The sequence below is a fragment of the Rhincodon typus genome, chromosome 3 (assembly GCF_021869965.1).
Source record: "Rhincodon typus isolate 14 chromosome 3, sRhiTyp1.1, whole genome shotgun sequence".
In the NCBI taxonomy this organism is placed as follows: Eukaryota; Metazoa; Chordata; class Chondrichthyes; order Orectolobiformes; family Rhincodontidae; genus Rhincodon; species Rhincodon typus.
The window spans coordinates 704,234-731,013 of NC_063334.1; the positions used below are offsets into that span (position 1 = coordinate 704,234).

Here is a 26,780-nt window from a genome sequence, read left to right on the forward strand (position 1 = left end):
ATAGCTAGCACTTACCTCATGCCATTGTAATTCCCTTTATTTAAATTCAGGACCCTTGTCTGAGAAACAACTACCATCGCACTTTATCTTTATGAAGAATTCTATCCTCTTATATTCTTCAGAGGGCTGGTGTGGATTTGATGAGCTGAAAGGCCTGATTGCACACTGTACGGAATTTATGATTCTATACTGAGGTTTCTTTGCTGAGTCAGAGATAGTAGGAACTGCAGATGCTGGAGAATCCGAGACAACAAGGTGCAGAGCTGGATGAACACAGCAGGCCAAGCAGCATCATCTCTGCTCCTATGATGCTGCTTGGCCTGCTGTGTTCATCCAGCCCTGCACCTTGTTTTCTTTGCTGAGTACCTGCTTTTGAGAAGTACTCTTCAGTTTATATTCTCTCTCCATGCTTTTTTTTTCAACCAAGATGTATCATTCCACAGTTTGAATTTTCATCTGCTACTAATCCATCAACTCTACCAATGTCTTTACCTATGTGCTTTTGAAGTTTGATACTATCCTTCTCACAGTTTAAAACATTTCCAAGTTTTGTATCATGCAAATTTGGAAATTGTGTTCTTCATGTCAGGGTCTAGGAAATGTATTAAAGAGATATGAGCTAAAGGCAAGTACATGGAATTAGGCCACAGATCAGCTCATTCAAGAAGCATTCTTGATGGGCTGAATGGCCTACTCCTGTTCCTATGTTCATATCATCAATATATATCGGGAAAAGCAAGGGTGGCAGCACTGATCCCTTGGGATGTCCATTACATACATTTCTCCAGTCTGGAAAACATCTGGGAATGATCACTCCTATCATTCATCCTATTTTGCGTCCATGTAGCAACGTGTCCCTTTCAAACCGTGAGCTCTAAACTTTGCTCACCAGCCTATTGTGGGGCGCCGCTTCCAACTTATCTGACCAGCTAAGACTTTTGAAGCTCAGAATCTTAAAAATAATTTCTCATCTGAAGTGTTTCCAAAGCCACTTTGTAACATTAATTCTTTACTTTCTGTCAAAATACTGCTCTGCTCACTTAGCTTTTAGTCAATTCTTCAGAAGATTAAGTACTTTCATATTTCCAAATAGACCGCAAACTTTTATCAAAACAAATCCCGTTTTGCAACAGTAGCTGTGTGAAAAGATAATCTTTCTTCTGGCTGGCTTTACATTAGCACTTAGGTGCTTTTGCTCTTCTGCCATTTCCTGTGCGCGTGTGTATTTTTATACATCAGCCACTATTCATGAAATCACCAGTTCGTTGGTGCTTCTCGTCCAGAAATAAGATACTTTCCAAACATGGGAATCCTGACGTCAGGCTTCCTGAAAAATATGCGCGGCTTTAACTTCCTCAAGACGCCTCAGAGGAGAGCTGATGTCTTTAAAGTGGGAGGTGATGAAATCCACCCTTAGCTCAAAGACGTTTGACAACCAGGAATCGACCACTAAGTCACCCCAGACAAGGTAAGGAAACAGCGGCTTGTCTGATCCTGGGCTACTCCCGGATGGATCGGAAACGCCGCACCTCAAGCCTTTTGTTCATTTACCTTTTATGTAAAACATTTGTCGGGGAGAAACACAGAAGGAGGGGACATGGGGCTTGATTCGGTATACAACTGTCAGTCTCAGATTTCCTGTAATTCTCGAGTTCAGGAAAAGGGAGTTGAGCAGATACGAGGGAATGAAGAGGCTTTCGGACAGCTGGAGTTCAAACAAGCTGCTCATTGCAAAACAAAAGTATTATAAACACAAATTACTGCGGATGCTGGAAATCCAAACAAAACAAAAAAGCAGAACATATTTGAAATACCCAGCAGCTCAGGCTGTGGAGAGGAAGGGTTAGCATGCTAGGGGGGCAGATAGTTCAGTTGGCTGGATGGCTGATTTGCCATGTACAGTGATGATAACGGTTTGGGTTCAGTTCCAGCACACCCTGAAGTTACCGTGAAGAACCCTCCTTCTCAACCTCTCCCCTTGTGGTGACCAACAGGTTAAGCTACCACCAGTTATGTCTCTTTGTCTCTCTCTAATGAGAGAGCAGTCTCTCTAATGTGATCTGGTGACTTCACCTTTACCTTATTATAATGGTTGCTTATGGGGATCCTGCAGAATCCACCTGAAGATCTTCATAAAAATTGGTGAATGGTTGCAATTATATTAAGGAAAATGATTACTCAGAAAAGGTTAGACTCTTAAATACATGGTGTAACTCCTGAATAACTGTTAAACTGATCCCATCATTTGCTTGCACAAATGTTACAGACCCTTCACACTCCTAGATACTGACCTGGCACTCCCTGTGTATAATCCCTAACTCTATATCTCTCTATAGCATCAATTCCCCCACCCCTATTACCCTGCTACTGGCCTGAATCCCCCTGACACTCCTGTTCCTATGTTCATATCATCAATATATATCGGGAAAAGCAAGGGTGGCAGCACTGATCCCTTGGGATGTCCATTATATACATTTCTCCAGCCTGGAAAACATTAACCCTCTCAAGCAGCACCCTGATTAAACCTAATTTTTCTACCCCACCCCAAAGTACCCTAAACACTTCGCTGCCCCTTTGTCACTTTACACCCCCCATCCCAGCTGGCACTCCATCTCTTGTGGAATTGCCACGCTCCGGAATGTCTGACCTGATGTTTCAGATTGATGACCAGGCCAGATGAAACATCATCAATCAACATGAAATCCCATACCTAGACTTACATTTTTCAAAAAAAAGTCCCAATTTCAAGGGAATGGGAATGAAAGATCATAGAAACTTGGAAGATTGGAAGATTTAGATCTAGCCCTTTACCACCTGCTCCTTCGCTCATGAAATATTTAGCGATGTGCGTGCAAATTTAACAGCATTTTGAATATTGCGAAGTTCCACAATAGCAATACAATGTTTCAGGTTATAGATAAAAAAAAGTATTGTTCTGTAGTAATTGTAACAATGTCAGCCAGTTGGACCTCATAGAATTTGAGTTTCCTGATTGGGACTGTTAATCTGGTCCAATCAGGGAGCCCTGGCTGACAGATATAAACAGGAGTGTCAGATATCCTGTTGACTCTGAGAGCTGGCTGTGAGGGAGCTGGATCAGTATCAAGGACTGTCCATGTGTAAATAAAAGGTGACTCGGTAATGGGATACTGGCCTCTGTGGAGATATTTCACAAAGGAGATCTAATACTCATTTCAGGTACAGCATGATGGAGATACAGCCCAATGTCAGTCAAAAGCAGCACCTGCCATACTATAGCACCAAGACATTACCTTCACTGTGTATTCCACAAATAATTTGAACTCCAGCCTTATAATTTGACAAAGAAGTGCTCAACTTGTAAATAAATTCTAATCTCTCATTCTATTTATACCCCTGCTCCCATTGTTGTGCTCAATTCTGTCACAGATCCACTTTTTACTGGTTGCATGGGTCTATCTACAAACACTCAGGGATCACCACTTCACACTCACTCTACCCCAGTGCAGACTGAAGTCTCCGTAAATATTCTTCCACATCATTTAATAGTTTTCAAAGTTCATACTGAGAGTCTGTGAAAATTTGGGATTCCTTTGTTTCTTTTCTTTTCACAAGTCAACTAAATTTGGACTTTTCATGGATGATGTGGGTAGTATGTGGGTGATTTTCTAATATATGCCACAAGTAGGCGAGGATCTATTGTAGCACTGTGAATTTGGACAATTGTCTCTGCTGTTCAATTGAGGACCATGTCACTATCTTGCTACGTCCTTTGCTTCTGAATATAATTTGAGATACATTTTACCAAATAGAGTAGGCTGCATATATGGAACAAAAACAAAGTTGCTGGAAAAGTCAGCAGATCTGGCAGCATCTGTGAAGAAAAAATCAGAGTTAATGTTTCGGGTCTGGTTCTGAGGAAGGGTCACCGGACCCGAAATGTTAACTCTGATTTTCTTCACAGATGCTGCCAGACCTGCTGAGCTTTTCCAGCAACCTTGATTTTGTTCCTGATTTACAGCATCCGCAGTTCTTTCGGTTTTATTTAGGCTGCGTATATGGTTCTGGCAGCATAATCTGTTCTGTTTTCAGGGTTAATGCCAGGATGTGGTGGACATCCCAAGTATCTTCCAGTGAGTGATGTAACATGAAGAAGAATTCATTGCCAAACACGGATGAATTAAAATTTAAATTTTAGAGAACAAAATGACTTTTAATAGAATGTTTGTGAAGTGGTATCCATCAATGAATGTGAATAGAAGTGTTTAAAAACCAATTGAACGAAGCTGTGTATTTCAGCACAATTGGTTGTGTGTCACTGGATAAGCAGAATAGTAGCTGATAGTATAATAACATGCAAGTATAGAAGAGTGAGTAAAGGCTACCAAGTGATTCAATGCTCACCTTATTTAATTAGCAATTGCCACCTTTACTTTGTTCACTCATGTGACATGGGCATCTCTGGATGGGCCAGCATTTATTGCCCGTCCCTAGTTTCCCTTGAGAAGGTTGGGGGTGAACTGCCTTCTTGAATTGTTGTCGTCCATGTGCTGTAGGTAGACTCACAATGCCCTTAGGGAGGGAATTCCAGGATCTTGACCAGTGACAGTGAAGGAATGGCAGTAAATGTCCAAGTCAGGATGGTGAATGGCATGTGGGGAACTTGCAGGTGGTGGTGTGCCCATATATCTGCTGCCCTGTCCTTCTAAATGGAAGTGATTGTGGGTTTGGAAGGTACGGTCTGAGGATTTTCAGCAAATATCTGCAGTGCATCTGGCCAAATGGGCACACTTTGATCCTATGTCATAAAGTCATAAAGTTATACATCATAGAAACAGGTCCTTTGGCCCACCGTGTCTTTGCTGACCAACAAACACCAAACTACACTAATCCTATTTACCATGTGTTATGGTCTTATGTCAGGAAATTGATCCATGTCTCTCTATACCATGCACACACGACCCAAGAGATTCTGTTTCCAGTATGTTTGTGATGATTGCAACTCATCTCATGTATCTGTAATATGGTCCACTGTCACAGGAACATAGACTGTAAAGGATGGCGAAGGATCTATTTGAGAGTCTATTCTTAACGGTCACAGACGCACTTCCTACTGGGGCAAACTGGACGTGGAAATTTCCTGACACGTGTACAAGTCTGGCAGGAGCGCACATACATGGTACAGTCCTTAGAGGCAGTATCATTCCCTAATATTGGTTTTGAATTTATTGATTGACTTCTTTTAGGAGGTTTGACTTTTTTTGATATCTGTCGTCATCTCTTGTTTTACTTCTTTTTTACAATTACCTACCTGCACAAGCTGTTAACTTGGCTAATCCCCTTGTTCATCCTTGTTTTCAAATTACGCTATGATCTCACTTCTTCACATCCCTGCAACACTCCAGGTCTCCAACCCTCTGAGTCTCCTTCACTCTAAGTTCTTATAAATTCTCACTTTCAATTTTTTTCTGAGCTGTGGAATTTGTTCCTTAAACATACCCGTTTCTTCATCCTTAAGGCCCTCCTATAAAACTACCAAGTTTTTGCTCACAAGATCTCTTATCTCCCCATATGACACATTTTCAAATTTTATCTCATAATGCTGAATATTAAAAGCACTGCTGAAATAAATGTTGTTATAAAGGCTCAAGATAAAAGAACTTGTCTAGTCTTGCACCATTTCTGGGAGCAGTAAATCTACAGGGTAAGGAGCGGCCTATCGTTTGACAATAATTGGCAATTTCAGAGATCAACAAAGAGATTAGGTTGAGAAAGAGAAAAGCAACATTGATACATAGGCTTGCTGCACTTCCCTTGTTCTGACAAACCTCTCTAACTTGAAGTTCTATCATTAGTGGAAAACAGGCAACTTCAAATTTGTCACCTTATTCACACTTTGCCTGCTTTCCCTTTCAACAGAATTCAATGAATGCAGAATGTACAATGACTGACAAATCCACTGTTATCTTATTATTACCTGACTAATGTGTTGTGAAGCTGTAAAAATGAATGTAAAAATCTGTGTTCAATTTACTTGAATTGGCAAACTTTGGAAATGTTTCCTGATTGTCAAGGTGCTACTGAGGGTTTATATTTCCATATAAATCGTGCAATATCTCAGCTGAGAAAGCTCATTACTATATTTACCATTAGTGAGTTTGTTTTTTTACAAGGATAACATATACTCTGTTAATTTGAAAAGTGCAATTTGTAAAAAGCTTTTGGCTTCCACTATGATATCTCAAAGTATTTGATCCAGAACTCACAATATATTTAACTTGTATCATGACCACTGCCATCCGTTTGTTCATTTAATCAATGAACGCTTCATCAGCAGCGATTCTCACAATCAGGACATGTACTAACTAGAAGACCAGGACACCCAGATCCTTCCATCCCGCAGAGTTCTGCAGCTTGTCTCTTTTTCAAAAATGTGCTTCCCTAGTCTTCCTGCCCAAGTGGAGAAACTAAAATTTTCTCACGGTATATTACTGTTGGAGGGAAAAATGTTAAAGATGTCTCCAGTGTTGTATCTAGCAGCACAAATTGATCATTATTCAGAGCTCTTTAGCATGGGAGAGGTTGGTGGATCAGTTTTCCACTGAACACTGTGGCCCTCCCAGTCAAGCACAGCGTTGTTATACTTTTCATATTACAATAATCATGTGCAACATTGATGCCATTGTTAGCCATGTCACCCTCAATCTGTACATCTAATCCTGTAAACTCATGATCAATGATGGACATCTCTATGGATAGCCCTAGATCCTTCCACGATTTCATGATGTTTACCAGACACCCTTATCATTAGTCCTTGGGATCTTACAATGCATGCTGTATTCATTTACATTCAAATATACTGACAGTTATAGTCCTTCCCAGACATTTGCCAGCTGCATTGCATTAATTGATACTGCATATCACTAATGATCTTTTTTCAACTTCGTTAAAGCAAGTTATATAATATTACTACGGGAGATACCGAAGAATACTAATTTTACCAAATGCTACCGATATATATCAGTCCAAATATAAAGTTAGTTATATATTAGCTTATATAAGTACATCTAATGTTATAATCCCTTGACGAGGAACAGCTTCTCTCTAGCTTGCATCAGCAAGTTGGTTCAAAACTGAAGTTTTATACTGGGGTGGGCACCACCCCTTAACTACCTTTACTTCAAATACCTTTCACACTAGTTTCCCCACCAGGTAGCACATGTTCAAACTCCATTGATAAGAATGAAATTCAATCAGTTTCACAGCTCTCTGCGTGCAGAGCTGTGAAGCTGCAATTGTTTATTTTCGATGTTTTACAATCTCTTTTGCTGTCTTAGAGGTCGTCTGTTTACACCATTTGTTGGTCCATCTTCCCTGCTAACGAGGGGGTCTCTTTTTACTATCTACAGTTGGCTGCTTAGAATTTAACTAAATCCCTGAATGGAAGCTTGTAGGTTGCATTTTTAATTTCACAATACCCATATGGGCATGTTTTACTCTATGTTATTGTGGGATCATACTTTTCTTTTGGTTCTTGCTAAACTGCAAACTTCAGTGTGGTTGTTACTAGATGATGCTTTCTTATCAAAAATGCTTGTGCACTTACAGCTGCCTGTCTACAGAAATCTTATTAAATTCCCAATGTCTAATGTACTAAAAATAAAAAACAACCTACTAAAAAAATAAACCAACCAGTGTGTGTGTGTGTGTGTGTGTGTGTGTGTGTGTACTTGTTTCTGCAATTTACAACCACCTCAAACTTTTTTAACTCAGTGGCCCAATTTCCCTCTATGTTAGATGGGACTCTTATGTTGGATTGCTAAAGAAAAGGTTTCCATCTATGCCTCAGTTATCATGGATGCCTCATTGACTACATTCCCCTGTCTTCTCTCACTTAGACCTTTTAATATCTTATCCAGTGACCCTGAATGGAGGGTATATGTAACTGCCAACCCCTTTTGGCCATCTTGTGTCGGCTTAAAAGCCCTTGTCAGCCATTTTAAGTCAACTTTAGCCATGGGTAGCTGCAACAAGTCCATTTTTGTTTGTTAATCTATCTGTGTCTCATTGCAGACTCTTCACTACTTACTTTTTCTCACCTACCTTTGCATCATCAGCAAATTTAGTAACGATACATTTTGTCCCTTCACCCCCCTCCCCCCATCATTGATATAGATTGTAAATATTTGAGGCCCCAGCAATGTTCCTTATGGCACTCCACTCATTGCATCTTGTGAACCCAAAATAAGCTACTTGTCTCTATTTCTGTTTCACTTTAGCTAACCAAACTCATAGAACAGTACAGCACAGAACAGGCTCTTCGGCCCACCAAGTCTGTGCTGAACATAACATTATTCTAAACTAATCCCATCTGCCTGCACATGGTCTGTATCCTTCTATTCCCTGCCTTTTCATGTGAATATCTAATTGCCTCTCAAGTGTTGCTGCTGCATCTGCTTACACCACTGGCATCAATATGGTCAGGTGAATACAATCCCCATCATGGGAGTACTTTCACCAAATGGCTGCAGGGATGTCGGAAAGCATTCACCATCACTCTCTCCTCAAAGGCAATTTAAGGGTGGACAATATTTTCCTAGAGATGCCACATCCTAGGAATGAAGCACACCATCTAGTTTTATTTAGTTGATTTAATGACTTTGATGGATCTAAACTGAGCTAAGATGAAACAATGTGAGTGAATTAATGGTACACATCAAAGCAAAAAAAATAAAGTACTAAGTTATCGCAACAGTGTTGAGAATAATAAACGTTTTTTATAAGTTTTGAATTGGTAACATTTCACATGTAATTTGAGAGTCTTCTTTACAAAAGCAGAACAATAAATGAATAAAAACAAAACTAATTTGTCTCTCCTTTTAACTTAGATAAGAGCCAGGAATTTCCAAACAGTTACTAAATTACAGAGAAGCCTCCAATTGACTACTGAATATACTTGTTCACAGGAATTCAATCTCTTGCCTCAAGGGAGAATATATCTGTCTGAATTTGACATTCTCACCTGGCAACGTTGCTTAACTGCCCATTAGCTGCAGTTTTATTTTGATAGTTTGGAAAACACGAACCAATAGTTTGAAGAAGTAGAATTTGAAATGTCACTGTCTCCTATCAGCAACAGTACCAAAACAACATAAAATAATTACTGATTAACTCTTGCACTGTAGAACTGTTGCAGTCAAGAATGGTGCTAATTACTGTGCTATAACATATAGGTAGCCTACCATAGAAAATAGAAAGATTCACAGCACACCCTGAGGGGCTGTGCATCCAATTGTGCTCTTGCCAGTTGACAAAAAGTTAGTTAGTCTATTCCAGAGATAGTAAGAACTACCGATGCTGGAGTCAGAGATAACACAGAGTGGAGCTGGAGGAACACATCAGGTCAGGCAGCATCAGAGGAGCAGGAAAGCTGATGTTTCAGCTGAAGAAGTGTCCCAACCTGAAACGTCGGCTTTCCTGCTCCTCTGATGCTGCCTGACCTGCTGTGTTCCTCCAGCTCCACACTGCGCTATCTTAGTCTATTCCAGCTATGCCTGTATAAGTTGTAAGTTATAGAACCTGAAGTGTACATTTGGATGGCAACAGATTTTGGGTTAGCCATTGTACAGGTTGTTCTATAATTACATAACATTATGCAGCCAAAAGCAAAACTCACTATCTCATAAATCTGAAACTGATATCCTTTTTTTGTGAGGGCAAGCTATTGAAAAGTATATATCTTTCAGAATTTTTATTTGTAGTACTGTAGAGCACTGCGATGATAGAAACAGTACCTTTCAGATTACTCCATTAACGAAAGATTTTGAAAAAATTTAGCTTCGATGTCAGAAGGAAAGGAGCTATATACTCCATGATGTTAATGGAGACAATAGTGAAATTAATGGTACTTGTTGTTATTTATGAATAAATAGTGTAGAAACTTCAGCAAGGGATAGAGACATAGACTTAAACTAAAAATCCCTAATTTTACTGATCATGTTTTGTTGCTGCAACTTTGTGTAAACAGTATCATGTTGCTTGCTTCCCTACTGAAATGCAACAAATGCCCTAAAGCTTTGTAAGCTAGACATTTTTTTTTGTTATTCATACAGAGTCAACATTTGTTGCCCGCTTGCCTTTGAGAGGTGGTGGTGAGCTGCCTTTTTGAACCAATGCAGTCATTTTGTTCGGTATGCCCGCAATGCTATTAGGGAGGGAGTTCCAGGATCATGACCAGATACACTGAAGAAAAGGCGATATTTTTTCAAGCCAGGATAGTGAGTGACTTGGAATAGAACCTACTGATAGTGCAGTTCTGATGTAGCCGATGCAGTTATCTTTCTAGATGGTTATGGTCATGTGTTTAGGTAAAGGTAAAGTTATCATAGTCTTCTCTCCCATCAAAGAGATGACTGCTGATGGCTTAATCTGCAGGTCACTGAACCTAAGGCGAGGGGAGAGGCTGAGAAGGAACGTCCATCGTGGTAACTTCTGCTGGTGCAAGAATTAAATCCATGCTTTTGGCATCACTCTGCATCACAAGCCAGCCACCCAGCCAGCTCAGACAAACCAATCGCTTGCAGAGAATCAGTGTTAAATTGGAGCATGTCTTCAGAAGGTGATCTCTAAGGATCCTTGGTGAATTTCTGCAGTGCATCTTGTAGAGGGTACATGCTGCTGCTACAGTACACCAGTGGTGGAGGAGGTGAATTGTGGATTTTGTGCCAATCAAACAAGCTGCCTTTGGTCTGGTAGAATCAAACACTTCAACTGTTGTTGTAGCTGCATTGAATGGCACTACATGCAAAAAAAAATCAAGCGGGTTGCTTTTTCCTGGATGCTGTCAGCTTCTTGAGTGTTGTTGGAGTTGCATTCATTCAGGCAAGTGGGGAGTATTCCATCATATTCTTGACTTGTGCCTTGTAAATATTAGGACAGGTTTTGGGAAGTCAGGAGATGAGTTATTCCCTACAGTATTCCTAGCCTCTGACCTGCTCTTGTAGCCATAGTATTTATATGGCTAGTCTAGTTCAGTTTGGTCAATGGTAACCCCCAGGATGTTGATTTAGATGAACTAAATTTGCCACAGGAAACTGATTCTTGCCATTTCCCAAGTACCATTTTAACATGATAGCTGTTAGCTACTGCCAATCAATCCATCTTTCTAGCACTGAAAATTGACTGTTAGAAATTTAGAATCTCATTCCTATAGGCTTTAATTAGCACAGGAGGTTTAAAATTGGAGAAATTAACGTTAAATTTTCAATTTTAAGTTTCTTTCTTCTTTACATCATAATCCAACCTTTCTTTCCTTGTCTTTGTTTGCTTTTCTGACTGATTGTGCATTGAATTCATATTCTCTAATTTAACTACCTACTGAGTCCTTGCTCTGTGAATTTCTCAATATTTCAATCTGACTGGCAAGGAGATATAACATTGTTTGCCCTGTTTAGTTGGGTCCAACTTCCATAGTTTTCAATTTGCTAATTAAAAGTTAAGTCTAAATGTGCAAATAATTTTAAATCATGGTTGATGCTCATGGATGCCTGGCATCACAGATTATGGTCAATGATTTCTGATAAGACAGTTGAATAAAACTGTGCATGTGAAAACAAAACAACACTTGAGTGAATGGATTCATTAACTAGTTAAATAGCCTGCAGGAACAGAAATTGTAACAGAAAATAAAGCTTTGGCCAAAGTACTTGTGCTGCAATTAGCTCTCACATTATTCCTTGTATCTTTTAATATTTTTCAACAGCATTTGCTTAACCAAATTGGCCTCAAAGGTCATCAATGAGTTGCCTGCAGAAGACGTGCACTCAGCTTCAGTAGCCATAGACGCACAGCAGTAATGCTACATGCTACTGGAGCACACCAGCAGCATGGTGCTACAATGTTAAACCAGCACATTTCAGGGAAGGAGCCAATGATGTCCTGCAGCTCGGTTTCAGATTGAGCACGCACACAAATGTGATCTGAATCCTAAAGCTTTATGAGGCAGGAGTGGTTTTAGTTTTACATTGAAGGCAGTGTAAGTTGCACAGTTTCTCAGCTATTCTGTGTTATCTCCAGAGCTGTGGCTTATTTGCTGTCAGGGATGAAATGCAGCATTGGAAATGGAGAAGTGGTGGCTTGATGCAATGGTGAAATGGGCCTTGCACCGAACACTCAGAAAACTAAGTTCCTCTTGCAATGAGTTTCCACTGTACAAAACCTCCATCTCTTCCCTCTCTCCCCACACACCAGCAGATTAGCAGTGAGATCCTGGAAAATTATAATATTTTAGCAGCCCTCTCCTCTCAACAAAGACAGATATGGATAATATTGATTGTCACCTCCAATGTGCCAGTTCATTCTCTGGTTGACTGAGAAGCATATTTGAGGACCACGATTTGAATCCATGTTCCCACACCATTAGCCTAGGTCTCTGGTTTTACTAGTTCAATTACCTCATCCCTACTTCTCCAACTCCCCATAATAGTCCACATTTGTCCACATGACTGTTAATAATGGCATGAATTATCATTCCTAAAAAGATTGATTTTACCACCACTGTTAAACCAATAGGTCTGTAGTTGCTAGCTTTAACCTAACAGCCTTTTCAGCAATTTTCCAGTCCTCAGGCACCACTTCCTTATCTCAGGAGAATTGTAAGGTTTTGGGCAGTTTCCACCCTTACTTCACTTGATATGATTGAATGCATCTGATGCAGTTCTGATGATGCATTGACTTTTAAGTACTTTCTAAAACCTTCTTTTTATTATCTTTTAGCCTACCCACTGTTTGAACAGGAGGTCTTGTGGTGCTGTGCTGACATCACTACCTCAAGACTGGAATCTCGAGGGTTAGGTTGCCTGCCAGGACATAATGGCCAAATGTCGCCAAACAGGTTGATTATCAGCCTGATGGTAGGTAATAAGAGTGGGGTATTCCCCTGGTCTGCTAGCTCACAGAAAGCAATGGCAAACCAAAGCAATATTTCCAATGGCAAATGGAATATTGTTCTTCATTGCTAGAGGGATGGAGTTTAAAAACAAGGAGGTTATGCTGCAGCTGTATAGGCTGTTGATGAGGCCACACCTGGAGTACTGTGTGCAGTTTTGGTCTCCTTACTTGAGAAAAGATGCAGTGGCACTGGAGGGGGTGCAGAGGACGTTCACTAGGTAAATGCCTATGCTAAAAGCAAGTTAAAATTACGTTTGTTTTCCTTCTCTCAGATATGGGTTGAAGATCTTGTATCTTTTCACATATAATCTGATACAGTTCTGTGGATACTCATGGATATCTACGAACATTACTGCCAGATTCTTAACATTTGGTGAAGGTAAGGACTGTTCTGTTTTAACGAAGTCTTGTGTCCTGCACTAGCATTCCTGATGATGTTTCACCCTAACCCCAGGTCCGGGAGGATTTAACCCGGTGCTGAGTCTTCTCCCCCTTAGAAATTCTGCTGGAGCTACCCCTGTAGTTGCATGAGGAGTGGCCCTATAATCAAACAGGAACCGGGACAGGTTGGTATCTAGTGAAGCTGTAGGCTGTTCCTTTAAGCCTGCCTTCAAAGTTTGGAATGCTCTTTTTGCCAGACGATGATGGATGGCATAGAGCTGTCATTATACATTGAATACCACTTGACTTTAGGAAATAGTCAAATTCCCTGCTGGTAAATGACGGCACGTTATCTGCGACCAACCACTTCCAGAAGAACTGAGCACAGTTTTTCTATTGTCATTCCTGTGTTTGACAAGTGAACTCTATGCTCATCCGGCCATTTTGATTGGGCATTCACAATAACTAAGAAAATTGACCACATGAAAGGACCTCCATAGTCAACATGTAACTGAGTCCAGGTTTTTACCCAGCCATTCGCATGAACGTGGGGGTACTGTTGACAGTAATGTTTGTCCTTGTTCCCACTCTGGCACTGCCCCACAAACACAGCAATGTCTGCATCCAATCCTGGCCACCAGACAAAACTTCTCGGCAACATCTTCATTTTGGAAACCCCTGGATGATCCTGGTGGAATTTACCCAGAATCTGGTGGCGACCTTTGCTCGGGACAATCACTTTTGCTCCCCATAGCAATATGTCATCCTGCGCTGTGATCTGGTCTCACCGAGTCTAAAAATATTTCATTTCTGGTTGTGACGGCCCTTTGGTTTCCCCCATCACCACCAGCTGGTTCAGTTTTGCCAGGACCGGATCTTTCTGCGTCCAAAGTCTGATATTGTCAGCTGTGACTAGAAGTGTGTGTGGAGAAAATTTAAAACTGTTATGGACTCTTCCAATGGTGGTACCACCGGTGGTGTATCTGCCAATGAGAGGTACTCAATGCATCCATATTTGTTACTTGGTTCCCCAGAGAGTGTTCCAACTTGTATTTATACGCACTTAGTATTAGAGTCCACCACTAAATTCAGCCTGAAGTTATGGGCTGCACTGCCTTGTCCTCTTTAAGTAGAGCAAGCAGGTGTTTGTGGACAAATTCACGTCCGTAAAGGTATTGGTGGAACTTTCTGACTCCAAATATGATCGGCAAACCTTCCTTCTCTATCTGGGCATAAAAACGTGCTGCATCAGCCAAAGTCCTGGGTGCAGACGCTTTGGGCATTCCTCTCCATTGGGCCACCTATGAGCTAATACTACCCTGATGCCTTATGGGGAGGCATCGCGTGTCAACACCAGATCTCACTTGGGATCATAGAGTGCCAACATTTTAGAGAATGATAGCTGTTTCTTCACTTCCCTAAAAGTGATGGTTTGGATACATATCCATTTCCAAGGCTGGCTCTTTTTGAAGAGTTGATGCAAAGGTGCCAGGATGGAGGCCAGGTTATGTATGAACTTTCCATAATAATTCACCAACCCAAGGAAAGACCTAAGCTCTGGTACGGACGTGGGAGCTGGGACACCTTTGTTCAACCTCGCTTTATCTTCCAACGGGTGTAACCCAGTCTTGTTGACTCTGTAGCCCAAGTAGGTCTCTTAGGGGGCCTGGAACACACATTTTTCCTTTCTAAGGCATACACCTGCCTGGGAGAAACATCTAAGGAATATGTACAAGTTCTCTAAGTGCTCCTTATTGGCCTTCCCCGTTATTAGCACGTCATCTAGATAAGTGGCGACCTGAAATAGACCTTGTAAAATGTTCTCCATCATCTGCTGAAAAATTACACAAGCTCATAATACCCCAAGTGTCAATCTTGTATATTGGTACAAACCCTTATGGGTATTAATTGCAGCATACTTCTGGGAATCCTCATCTGACTGAAATTGCAAGTACGCATGGTTCATGTCCAGCTTGGTGAAGGATAGCCGCCCGCCTGGCCAGCTTGGTTCTGGATACGAAGACTAACCAACACTTGCTAGACATGAGCACTGCATCAGTATTCAGTGGGTTTGAGCAGAGCTTTGATTGTGATGCTGTCTGGGTAGGATGTGACAATCTCCAGAGTTGATGTGCCTTGTTGACCAAGCATGGGGACTAAATTCTGAAGGATTCCACCTGGTATGTATAATGATCTCCATTCCATCCTAGTTCCTTAATCCACAGTAGAGGGGCTGAGAGAGGCTGTCCTACTACCAATTTATTGAATAAATCAAGAGTGAAGGGAATCTGTGTCAGAAATTGAAACAAGTACTATTGGGAAGATAGCGCCTTTCTTTAATCCATGTTATAATTTATTTTTGTGTGCCATTAAGGATCAAAGATATTCTTGTGCTACGTGTGTGAGATATGAAGATTCATTCCAAAGGATAGCAGAGGGTCTGCTAATGTATTCCTGGGCCCCACTGCATGTTGATAGACACGAGGAAGTGAGAGTCAATTGATTTATTAAAAGAATTGCTGACAGCACTGAATCAAATGGATATCAGCAGCAGAATCCAAGTCAAAATATGTGCCAGTTTGTAGTTTGCACTCTTAGCTAACTCAGGTCCCTGAATATATGCTAACTCTTGGTAGAGAGCCCAATCAATTCACTGCCCAGCTTCTAACACTGCATGACTGCAACCAAGCAGCAAGGAATAAAGAGTAGCAATTTTGGATGATATTTTTCATTACAGCTGATTGGAGAAACTAGATCATAACAATATTTTATCTCTTGTGGTTTCATTGAAGACAGTCTGGTGGACACGTACCATTCGATTGGGACTGTGATGAGTTTCTGCCAATTGTTATCAATCCTGGAATTGATTCATATACTGATAGGCATTGAACAGAGTCCATTTCTTCCACGACTTGTGCAGGTAGGATTTATAAGCTCAAATAAATCAGTTTATTCTTCCCCGTGTGAAATTGTGATTTCTGTTTCTTTATTCCATGGATGACATTCCTCAGATGGGAACTTTGACTGAACAATATGGTAGCCAAGTTCTTGGATAATATTGGAATAAGGCTTTATGTATTAAAGGAGGTATATGTTAGAAATGCAGATTTAGAGGCATATGGGCCAAATGCTGTAAAATGGGATAGGATTTATTTAGGGTATCTAGTTGGCATGGACAAGTTGGACCGAAGGGTCTGTTTCTGTGCTGTATATCTATATGACGCTATGACATAAGAAAAAGCATTCCTGCTTGTTCTGGCAACATGTACATAATGATTCAAAAATTAAAATTTATATTGTGTAATACTTTATCAATCACATAATATTATGCAATCATAGAATCTCACTGCACACAAAGAGGCTGATAATGCTTGTACTAACCCCCATTGGTTGGGAGATACAATTAGTTCCACTCTCCTGCTCTTTTCCCACAACTGTTCTGCTTTAACTCACAGTGTTCTGTAGAAGTTTCTCTTGAACCTTTTTCCACCACCCTTTTAGGTAATGCATTGCAGATGCAATAACTCATTGCTTTAGAAAAATTCTCATCTCCACACTGATGCCTTTGCCAATTATTATAAATCGGTGCCCTTTTTTACTGATCTTCCTGCCAGTTCATCACAACATATTCTACCACAACCTGTGAAGCTGATTGCATAGATGTTTTCCTGGGAACTGTTTGGAAAGATCAGGTCAGGGTCTAATTAAATTATATTTATTATTACTGATTCTTTAATATTTGAATCAGTTTTGTCCCTGCTGGTCTGCCTCAGTTTAATAACAATTCCTACTGCCCTTCGTCAACAATTTGCACAGCCTAAGGATATGGGGCAGGCATTTAGAACTGAGATGAGGAGAAATGAAGACGGTGGTGAGCCTGTGGAATTCTGTGCCAAAGAAAGTAGTTGAAGTCAAAATAATGAATGCTTCCAACGATATGTCAGTTTTGGTTCTTAAGACTAAAGGGTCTGTGGAGAAAGCCGGAACAGGGTGTGGAATTGGATGGTCATATTGAATTGCTCAACAGAGTTGAAGGGCTGAATAGCCAACTCTTGTTCCTATATTCTATGTTTCTGTTTCATATTTTAGCCAAATTTCAGACATGTCGTTTAATATGGTGTAAAGCAGCTAGAGAAACAGATGTGATAAATATAAACAAAATGTGTGATAAGATGGTTATCCTTATTTCAAATTAGCACATCATTTGTGTGAACTTCATGTGCAAGCACTAACATTTATGAAGCTCACAGAGTTATAGCCAGTGTTACTGGTGTATATTTTCAGGTTACCGAGAGGAACATAATCCTTTTTGTGGTCATCACCAGTCAAGAGGAGATGCAGGCTAAACCTACAGTTTGGGGCTTGTTTTCCCTCTGGAGCACCCTCGATGTAATCAAGTGAGTAACTGGGCAGTATGAATGACCATTAGCCTACTGGGTGAAATTTCTGTTAAGATTTGTACAGAGCAGAAGAAATTTCTGCAGGCTGCTATCAAGAAAAGAAAGCTCATAAAGCACAACTTCAAAGTGATGAGATAACAAGGTGCAGAGCTGGATGAATACAGCAGGCCAAGCAGCATCAGAGGAGCAGGAAAGCTGACGTTTCGGGCCTAGACCCTTCTTCAGAAAAAAAATCAAAGTGATGCTTCAGTTAGTCGGTTCTTGGCCTCCAAACAATACTGGGTCATACTTGCTCACCATTGATCTCTTCATCTAACAGTGAGCATTTTGTGGACTCAGTCACCATAGCAGCATTTGACTGATTCACCACAGCAGCTGTCCTCTCCTTTGAGTTCTATTGGGTTTGGCCGGCACTGCCATCCATTCTGATCGCTCGTCTCACTGAAGCCCTCTCAATCTCTAGCCTCTGCCCAGCAACTCCCAATCTCTGGCCCATATTTGCCTCACCCTTTGAGAATCTTTGAATAGGCCGAAGCTGGAGATTGGGAGGCACTGGACACAGGCTGGAGATTGGGAGGGACTGGACACATGGGGGAGATTGGGAGTCGCTGGGCACATGGTGGAGATTGAGAGGTGCTGGGCACATGGAGATTGAGAGGTGCTAAGCACAGGGTGGAGATTGGGAGGTGCTAGGCACAGGCTGGAGATTGAGAGGTGCTGGGCACATGGTGGAGATTGGGAGGTTCTGGGCACATGGTGGAGATTGGGAGGTGCTGGGCACAGGCTGGAGATTGAGAGGTGCTGAGCACAGGCTGGAGATTGAGAGGGCTTTAGTGAGACTGGTGTCAGAATAGACAGAAGGCAAACGTTTCTCTTAATAGGCATGAGAGACAGCATTCTTGGGTCATAGGGTGTGTTAAAACAGCTATTTACTCTGGGAGCCAGCAGCTTCTACTTGGATCATTGCTTGGGATCCCACAACATGAACCACCCCTTCAAAGTGAAATCAAGTTACGCACCGATTATGTTATCGGACTACTGCCCTGCCTTTAGTAGGAAGCTCATCATTGGCTTGATTTCTGTATTTCAGAACTTAAAGGAAGGCGACAAATATATTAGGTTGCTTGATTCAGATAGCTTAACCCCTTGTCATCTTCCACCAATTGGTGGCATACTGTTAAAACATTGACCATGCTATTTTCAAACCCTTAAATTCCCTGATAATTTTGACTTTCAGGCAAGTGTCATCGCCATCTGTATTAGTGGGGATTTAACCCATACCTCTGTCCTAAGCATTTCTATCTTACAATCCCTCTAAATAAAAACCAAAAGACCTGCGGATGCTGTAAATCAGGAACAAAAACAAAGTTGCTGGAAAAGCTCAGCAGGTCTGGCAGCATCCGTGAAGGAGAAAACAGAGTTAACGTTTTGGGTCTGGTGACCCTTCCTCATAACGGTTCACAGATTTGTTTTTGTTACAATCCCTCTACTTCTTTAGTTTACTTAACACCAATGCATTGGAGCTTCTGATAATTTAGATTGACAGTGAGTAAATGCTTACTTTATGAAAAGAAAATAAAGAACTGCAGATGCTAGAATTCAGAAACTAAATCAGAAATTGCAGGAAAACCTGAGCAGGTCAGGCAGCATCTGTGGAGAGAAAGTACAGTTAATGTTTTGGGTCACTGGATGAATTTTTGATTACTTTATGAAGACTGATGCAGAAATTAAAGATAATGACTTCACAAAACCACATTTCAAAATGTGCAAGTTTTGCTTACTTATCTTACAAAACCACAGACATGCATGCATTTTGGCAAGGTGCCACATGACATGTGGGTAAGTGTGGGTGATGAGTGTTGATCATTTTCTGCCACTAGTTAAGTTTGTCAATAATGATGGCCCAAATCTTCTGATATGGGGAGAGGTCTCTGACTCAACCCACAAGCCTTGGAACCCTGAGAAAGTCCTGAAGTGAGTACATCCTCAGTATTTTCCAGGAAAAGTTTAGAGTTCACGTTAATGGTTTTAGACCATAAGATACAGGAGCACAATTAGCCCATTCGGCCCATCAAGTCTGCTCTGCCATTCGATCGTGACTGATATCTTTCTCAACCCCATTCTCCTGCCTGCTCCTTGTAACCCTCAATCCCCTGACTAATCAAGAACCTCTCTATCTCCATCATTTCCATGGATTTACCATGTCCTGCATTGTTACTGCAACTACTGTGGATCAGACATTCGGAACGTTGGAGACATGAGCTGTTGGCTAAACCGATCCTGGTCTTAACATAGATTTATCTGCCATTTTTAAACAAAAATTAAAGGTTAATGAGGTTTCTTAAAAAGCCAAAGGGCCTGAATGTTAGGCAAGGCTGACATGAGCAGTAAGGCAATAATGGCCAAGCTGTTTTAAAAGGCCTGCATGACCAAATGTAGGAAGGAAGGAAATGCCCGTGACTTAGAGGGATGCCCAACGCATATTGGGGGAAGCCCTTCAAGATGCCAGTCCCCCTTCCTTCTGCACTGCCTGCCTGACAGAACCAGGTCCCTCACCCCAACCACCTCCCTTCTCTGGATTGACGCCCTAAATCCTTATCCTTGAGTTTCCTCTGACCACCTCCTGGAGTACCGGCAGTGCTCAGTACTGACCTAGTAGGAGCAAATTACTGCAGATGCTGAAGCTCTGATGAAAAGTCATCTAGACTCGAAATGTTAGCTTGCTTTCTCTCCATGGATGCTGCCTGACCTGCTGTGATCTCCAGCATTTGTTGTTCTCAGAACTAACCTCAAGTGTTCCTGAGAGTGATGGATCTGTCCAGCAGCTCCTCTGGGCAGGACTTTCTCCCAACCTCAGGGCAGGAGTCCCAGTAATTTGCCCATTGCATGTTATTGCTCTGGGGTAGCTTTGCGTGGAGTGAATTGGCTTCCAATTCAAAGCTTCCAGCATAGAAACAAGAAGTATTAATTCATTAGAAATGCATTACGCCCAGTTTCTCTATGCTGGTGTTTATGCTACAAACAAGCCCTCTTGCCTGTCACCTAACCCTATCAGCAATTTAAGAAGCACTTGCACAAGCACTTACAACACCAGGGCATAGTAGGCTGTGAACCCAGTGCGGTAAACGTATATAGCTTGGTTGACATGAACATGGTAGGCCAAAGGTTCCATTTCTGTGCTGTATGACTGTATGACTCCATGAGAATTGGAAGTGGAGAGAGTTAGACACCATGCTTAGTTAATTTTAAATCCCAAAGAGGTTAACTGGCAGCAAATAAAACTTGTGGTCTATTTAGAGTGAAATGGACAAGAGTTAATTTTCTGCAGCAAGTTTAATTTATACATGCCACTCAGATGCAGCAACCTCATTACAGTAAAGGTAAAATTACCATTGTCTGACCAAACCATAGGGCTGCTCACTCATTAGAGAGAGAGATGACTAGTGGTGGTTTAACCTGAGGGTCACTATGCCTTAGGTGAGGGAAAAGGTTGAGAAGGAGAGTCTTTCATAGTAACCTCAGCTGATGGGGGAATTGAACTCACATCACTCTGCACTGAAAACCAGCCATCCTGCCATCAGAGCTAATTGGCCCCCATCCTTTTTAATAAAGGACAATTTCAAAAAACATTCAGCATTCAAAAATATTCCATCTTCTTTGTTTCCTACCAGTGATGTGCGCAAGTAGCAAAATACTTGGCTTTGGCTGTGTGCTTTTTATTGCAGCTGACTGTTTGGTGTCTGGTTTACTTTGAACATTCTCCCTTTTCTAAATCTATTCCATGTCAAGGAATCAAGAAGCTGAACTTGAACAGTTTAATATTATAGACTGCTGATATGCTGACCTTTTGAGATTCATGTACAATGACACAGAGGTGGCTCTGTAATACATAAGTCAGCTGTTTATGCATTCATTCAAATTCCGTGATATGTGAAAAACATTTCAACCTCGGTGACAGCGTCTCTTTCAAATGAAAAACAATCCTGAAACTTGGATGACTTTCATGTAAAATTGAAACTTCAGTTACTTTGTAATTAAATGAGCAATCTGTAAAATGATCATCGATTGATCATTGATTGAGCATTTAATTATTTAAAAATGTTTTAAAGTTACAAGCGTATTATTTTCTTGAAATTGCAGGTATCCACATCGCATGTTATCTATCGTAGGAACTGATTTGTATACATTGTCATGGATTCATCATTGCCTTTGGATTCCTCTTTTGCCTTCAATACTGCTGACTGAAGGTATTATTCTCACTCACCATATTACCTTATGTAAACCTGAATTATAGTGTTACATAGATTCTAGAAGATGTTTGTGCTTTTTTTCAATTCTACTTTTTTTCCCTCTTTTATCACTAGTGTAGTCTCTTTGGGGTAATGACTATGCCTCACTAAAGGCAACTTAGAGGCACAGTCTTAAGCTTCTGCCAATACAACACCTTTGTAAGCCTCTGTTAGAATATATTGTCCAAGTCCTCTCCCTCATATACTCAATGATATTGAAGCTTTGTGAAAAGTGCAGAGGAGGACCACAACATTTATTCCAAGAGATTATATAACGCTGGGCTGGGTGAGAAGTAGAGGTATCAGCAAAGCTGAAAGTGCATGTCAAGTTGTAGAGTTATAGAGATGTACAGCAGGGAAACGGACCATTTGGTCCAACTTGTCCATGCTGACGAGATATCCTAAATTTCTCCACTCCCATTTGCCAACATTTGGCTCATATCCCTGTAAACCCTTTTTATTAATATACCCATCCAGATGCCTTTTTAATGTTGTAATTGTACCAGCCTCTACCACTTCCTCTGGCAGCTCGTTCCATACAGCACCACCTTCTGTGTGAAAAAGTTGCCTCTTAGATCCCTTTAAAATCATTCTCCTCTCACCTTAAACCTATGCCCTCCAGTTTTGGACTCCCCTGCCCTGGGGAAAAGACCTTGGCTATTCACCCTATCCATGCCCCTCATGATTTTATAAACTTCAGCAAGGTCACCCCTCAGTCTCCTGCACTCCAGGGAAAACATTCCCAGTCTATTTAGCCTCTCCCTATAACTCAAACCCTCCAAGCCTGGCAACATACTGTAAATGTTTTCTGAACCTTTTCAAGTTGTTGGTTTAGATAATTGTTTCAACCAAATAGGTTAGAGAACTGGGGATGCATTTGTAAATTGTGTAAAGTCAGGGATACCTTCTTTTCCTGGAGAAACATGACCATGTGGAACAGGCTATCTGCTCATGTTGACGGGAAAGTGATTTCATTGAGTTTCCAAATGGGCAGTCAGGTTTTCCAGCAGGTCTGTACCCCATCCACTACAGGATACCTTTATGAACTATAATTTTACTTTTGTGTTGGTGGCAATTGAAATGGTTGCTAAATCAGATTCTCTGTCTGCCTCATACAGACTTGCTGTGTCCCTGTGATGAACCATCAGGTACCAGTGGCTTGCTCTTTCCTGGCCAGCCTGGCACAGAAACATTTGGTCACCCTCTGCCCAGATACCCTCGGGTCTAGCCTCAGGCACTGTTGTTGTTGATGGGTTCACCTCACTGAATGTTAATTGCGACCATTCCTTCTGTCTACTGCAACAAGTTTGCAGATTTAAGGTGGCCATTCGCACGGCCTTAGACAGTCTGGTTTTCAGCTGGTCCAGTGCCCAGGTTTCTTGGGCTGCGTCAGCGACCACCCTACCACCTGGCCAATGCCGAAAGCAAGAGTGTGACCTATTTTTGTTTTGTTTTGGCAAAAGTTGCCTCATACAAGAGGTGCCTTGTAATTTTAATCAGGGCTGAGGCTGTTGCCTGGACTAGACTCAATGGCTCAGGAGGACTGGAGAGAATTGTCATGCTATTACCCCCAAAGTGCCTGTACTTTCATCTGTTTCTCTCCTCTTCCGGGAGATTAGGTAACTCTTAGCTGTGTGCAAAATGTTTGTACCAACAAAGCTGAAAATGCATAACAAACCTCTCTGCGCCTTAATTTTATAAAGAGGAGAGAATGATGGATAAGTGGCAGAAAGATTAATTAGAGATGATTAACTATCAAAGCCGATGATGCTTGTCTGTTTAAACTCGGTTGGCAATTTACTGTCGTTAATTTAACGGTGATGTAGGAATTGTGACTCATTATTGAGTGGTTTGTGCAGAAAACTAAATTTGAACTCTGAAGCTGTACGATATGTCATCTCACTGATAAGAATGGCTAATGTGAACGTGCATATTTGCGATAAAACCTGACAAGTGTGATCTCAATGGTGGAGGGAAGAAAATGACACAAATGCTCCTTCTGACTTTCGAGCTGGCAAATTGGTTAAGAAAGTATGACTGAATTTGAAGATGATATTGACAGTGTGACTTCCTTAATCATAGATAGAATCAGAGGAGATGGCATCTTCAACAGAAAATAAAGTAAATGAGACAAGTTACATTTTTATTAATTGCTGTTGCAACCACTGACTGTGTCTCAAGTGTTGCTATGCAGTTTGGTTTTCCACTTGTTTAGCTGTGCTGTCAACATGATTGCTTTTCAACCTTAGCTTCAGAGGTGTGCTCTACACAAGCATGACATTTCAATTCTCCACAGTCTGGGCCTGTCAGATGAGACTTGTCATATTTCGCAGTCCATTCAAAGCAGTTTTAATAGTGTGGATTTATTTTGACTGGAAACTGGGTGGAGTCTGTCACAACTCATTTGTGACTCTGAGTGACAAGACTTTCATCCTTTAACTCTGGCCAGAATCTCAATCGGAGTGTTGAGAGGTGATAGGCATTTTCAAATACGCGCTGTTGCTCAGTACCCATAATATGCAACATGGAATTTGTACAAATCTTTTAACTTAGTTGTGCCTGATGCTCTAAATCAGATTACTGCACCCAGCCTGGGGTGGCTGTCCCTCTGACTTTTTTTAAAGTATCTGCCCTTAGGGAACTCCAAAGCCTTTATTTTATGTTTCTTGAAATGCATGACACAGATTGGTTCACCACATGGGGTAGCACAGCAATAAACTGCCTAATCAATGCTCCAACACACTGAGCGTCTGAAATAACCAAGCCACGTACTGACCAGCATTTCTTCATTCTACATCATCATAGTAAATTGGGAAATTAGATGCCATACGATAATGTTACAAATACCGTGGAGGTACTTGGTTAATAAAACAAAAGCCACAAGATAATTCTGTATACACATCTTCAGCTTCTTCAAGATTTTAGTGTTGAAGTTACTAACAAAATATTTCTTATATTCCAGTAATTGCCATTTACCAGTCGCTGCCATACTTTGAAGCTCTGGGAACCTATTCCTTTCAGTTACCTAAACCTATTGCTGTGCCAATACATTTCCCATATGTATTGCAACTGTACTGTCCAATACTTGTTATAGGTAAGTCAAAACTAGTCCTTTTTCTAAGTTTATAAAAGTAGCTGTACAAACAAATCAAAAGTTCAAGATGGCAAAAAGACAGAATGCTCGTAATTTTACACAATTATAATGGAATACCAAAAGTGATTTTGAAGCCAATTTGACCAAATGTGCCAGGCAGCATCAGAGGAGCAGGAAAGTTGACGTTTCGGGTCGGGACCCTTCTTCAGAAATGGGCCATGGCTTTGAACAGTGTTAGTAATCCTTGTGTAACTGTCATTCACTTCACAGCCATCGATTCAAAAGCAGAATGGTGAATAATGTTCTCTGATGCATTCTTACTGGCAATGCCTCAACCACAGTCAGCTTGCAAATCTATCAGTACCATTTTCTCATGCTGTGTAAAATGTTGCTGTTTTTTGAAATTTGGCAATCTAGCATCTGCCCTGATCTAGAGAAAAAGCTTTGGTGGCACGGTGGCTCGATGGTTAGTGCTGCTGCCTCACAGTGCCAGGGACCTGGGTTTGATTCCAGCCTCGGGTGACTGTCTGTGTGGAGTTTGCACTTTCTCCCTGCATCTGCGTGGGTTTCCTCTGGATTTTTCCCACAGTGAAAAGATGTACAGGTTAGGTGGATTGGCCATGCTAAATTGACCACAGTGACCAGGGATGTGCAGGCTAGGTGGATTAGCCATGGGGAATGCAGGGTTACAGGGACAGAGTTGGGGGGTGGGTCTGGGTGGGATGGTCTCCAGAGGGTCAGTGTGGACTCGATGGGCTGAATGGCCTGCTTCTGCGCTGTAGGGTTTCTATGATTCTGTGGCTAATTTTGGAAAGGACTCTATGGGGATGTAAACACATTGTGCACATTATTCTTAATGCATTCTTTTTGTGGAGACGTTGGGGTGGTTTATCATGGTATAGCCCAATTAAAGAATCTGGCATCGGAAAGGAGAGAGGCCATGTTAAAAGAAAGCCCCTCTTGCCTCAAGCCCCTTGCCCGCTCTGTTCACCACCTACCCTACAATGACCACCCTGTAGTAGTTTTTGGAGCTTCAACATTAGCAATCATTGACCCCAATTTCCATCCCACTGTGGAGGGGGTGCAGGGGGGTAGAAACAGGCCACCTCAGTACCTGAGGGCACTGATAAAGTCATAGAGTCATACAGCATGGAAACAGACCCTTTTAAGTAGCTTCAGGCCACCCTGTGGAAATGACATGGACCTCCCAACAGTCCTGCATCAAGTATACATCCGTAGCCACCTTCCTTTAAAATGCATTTAAAAGCAATGTAAAAAGACTGAATCCAGTTTGAGAATGCATGTTACTGTTTTTAAAACCAAACTCAATACTTTGCTGTAGTTCGGTTGTCAAGTCTTCAACCTTCCTAAATGCTCCTATTAAACAAGCACTGACAGTAATGCTCCAATTATACACTTCTCCCCTAATGCAGTAGTTGTAATTTTTTGTTGCTTTTGCCTATGTTTAATTTAGGCACGTACATCAGCTGCAGGCACTTCTATGAAGAGCGAAAATTGAACATAAGAAGATACACAAAGAAACTCAAGCAAAAGTAACAAATTTGAATCAGCGTCCACATCATTTGCCAGGATCAGGAAAAAACTGCCAAGAATTTGAGAGTGTTTCAGAGATAGTAGGAACTGCAAATGCTGGAGAATCTGAGATAACAAGGTGTAGAGCTGGATGAA

General features: G+C 41.3%; 1 protein-coding gene across 1 annotated transcript; it reads left to right on the forward strand.

Annotated features, from left to right (window-relative positions):
- Positions 1–1,232: 1,232 nt before the first annotated feature.
- On the forward strand, positions 1,233–26,780 carry hacd4 (3-hydroxyacyl-CoA dehydratase 4). The gene is made up of 7 exons (XM_020511137.2): positions 1,233–1,468; positions 13,200–13,306; positions 16,101–16,228; positions 17,593–17,705; positions 21,849–21,955; positions 24,960–25,091; positions 26,566–26,780. The coding sequence occupies exons 1-7, from the start codon at positions 1,380–1,382 to the stop codon at positions 26,646–26,648; spliced, it is 759 nt and encodes a 252-aa protein (XP_020366726.2). The 5' UTR covers positions 1,233–1,379; the 3' UTR covers positions 26,649–26,780.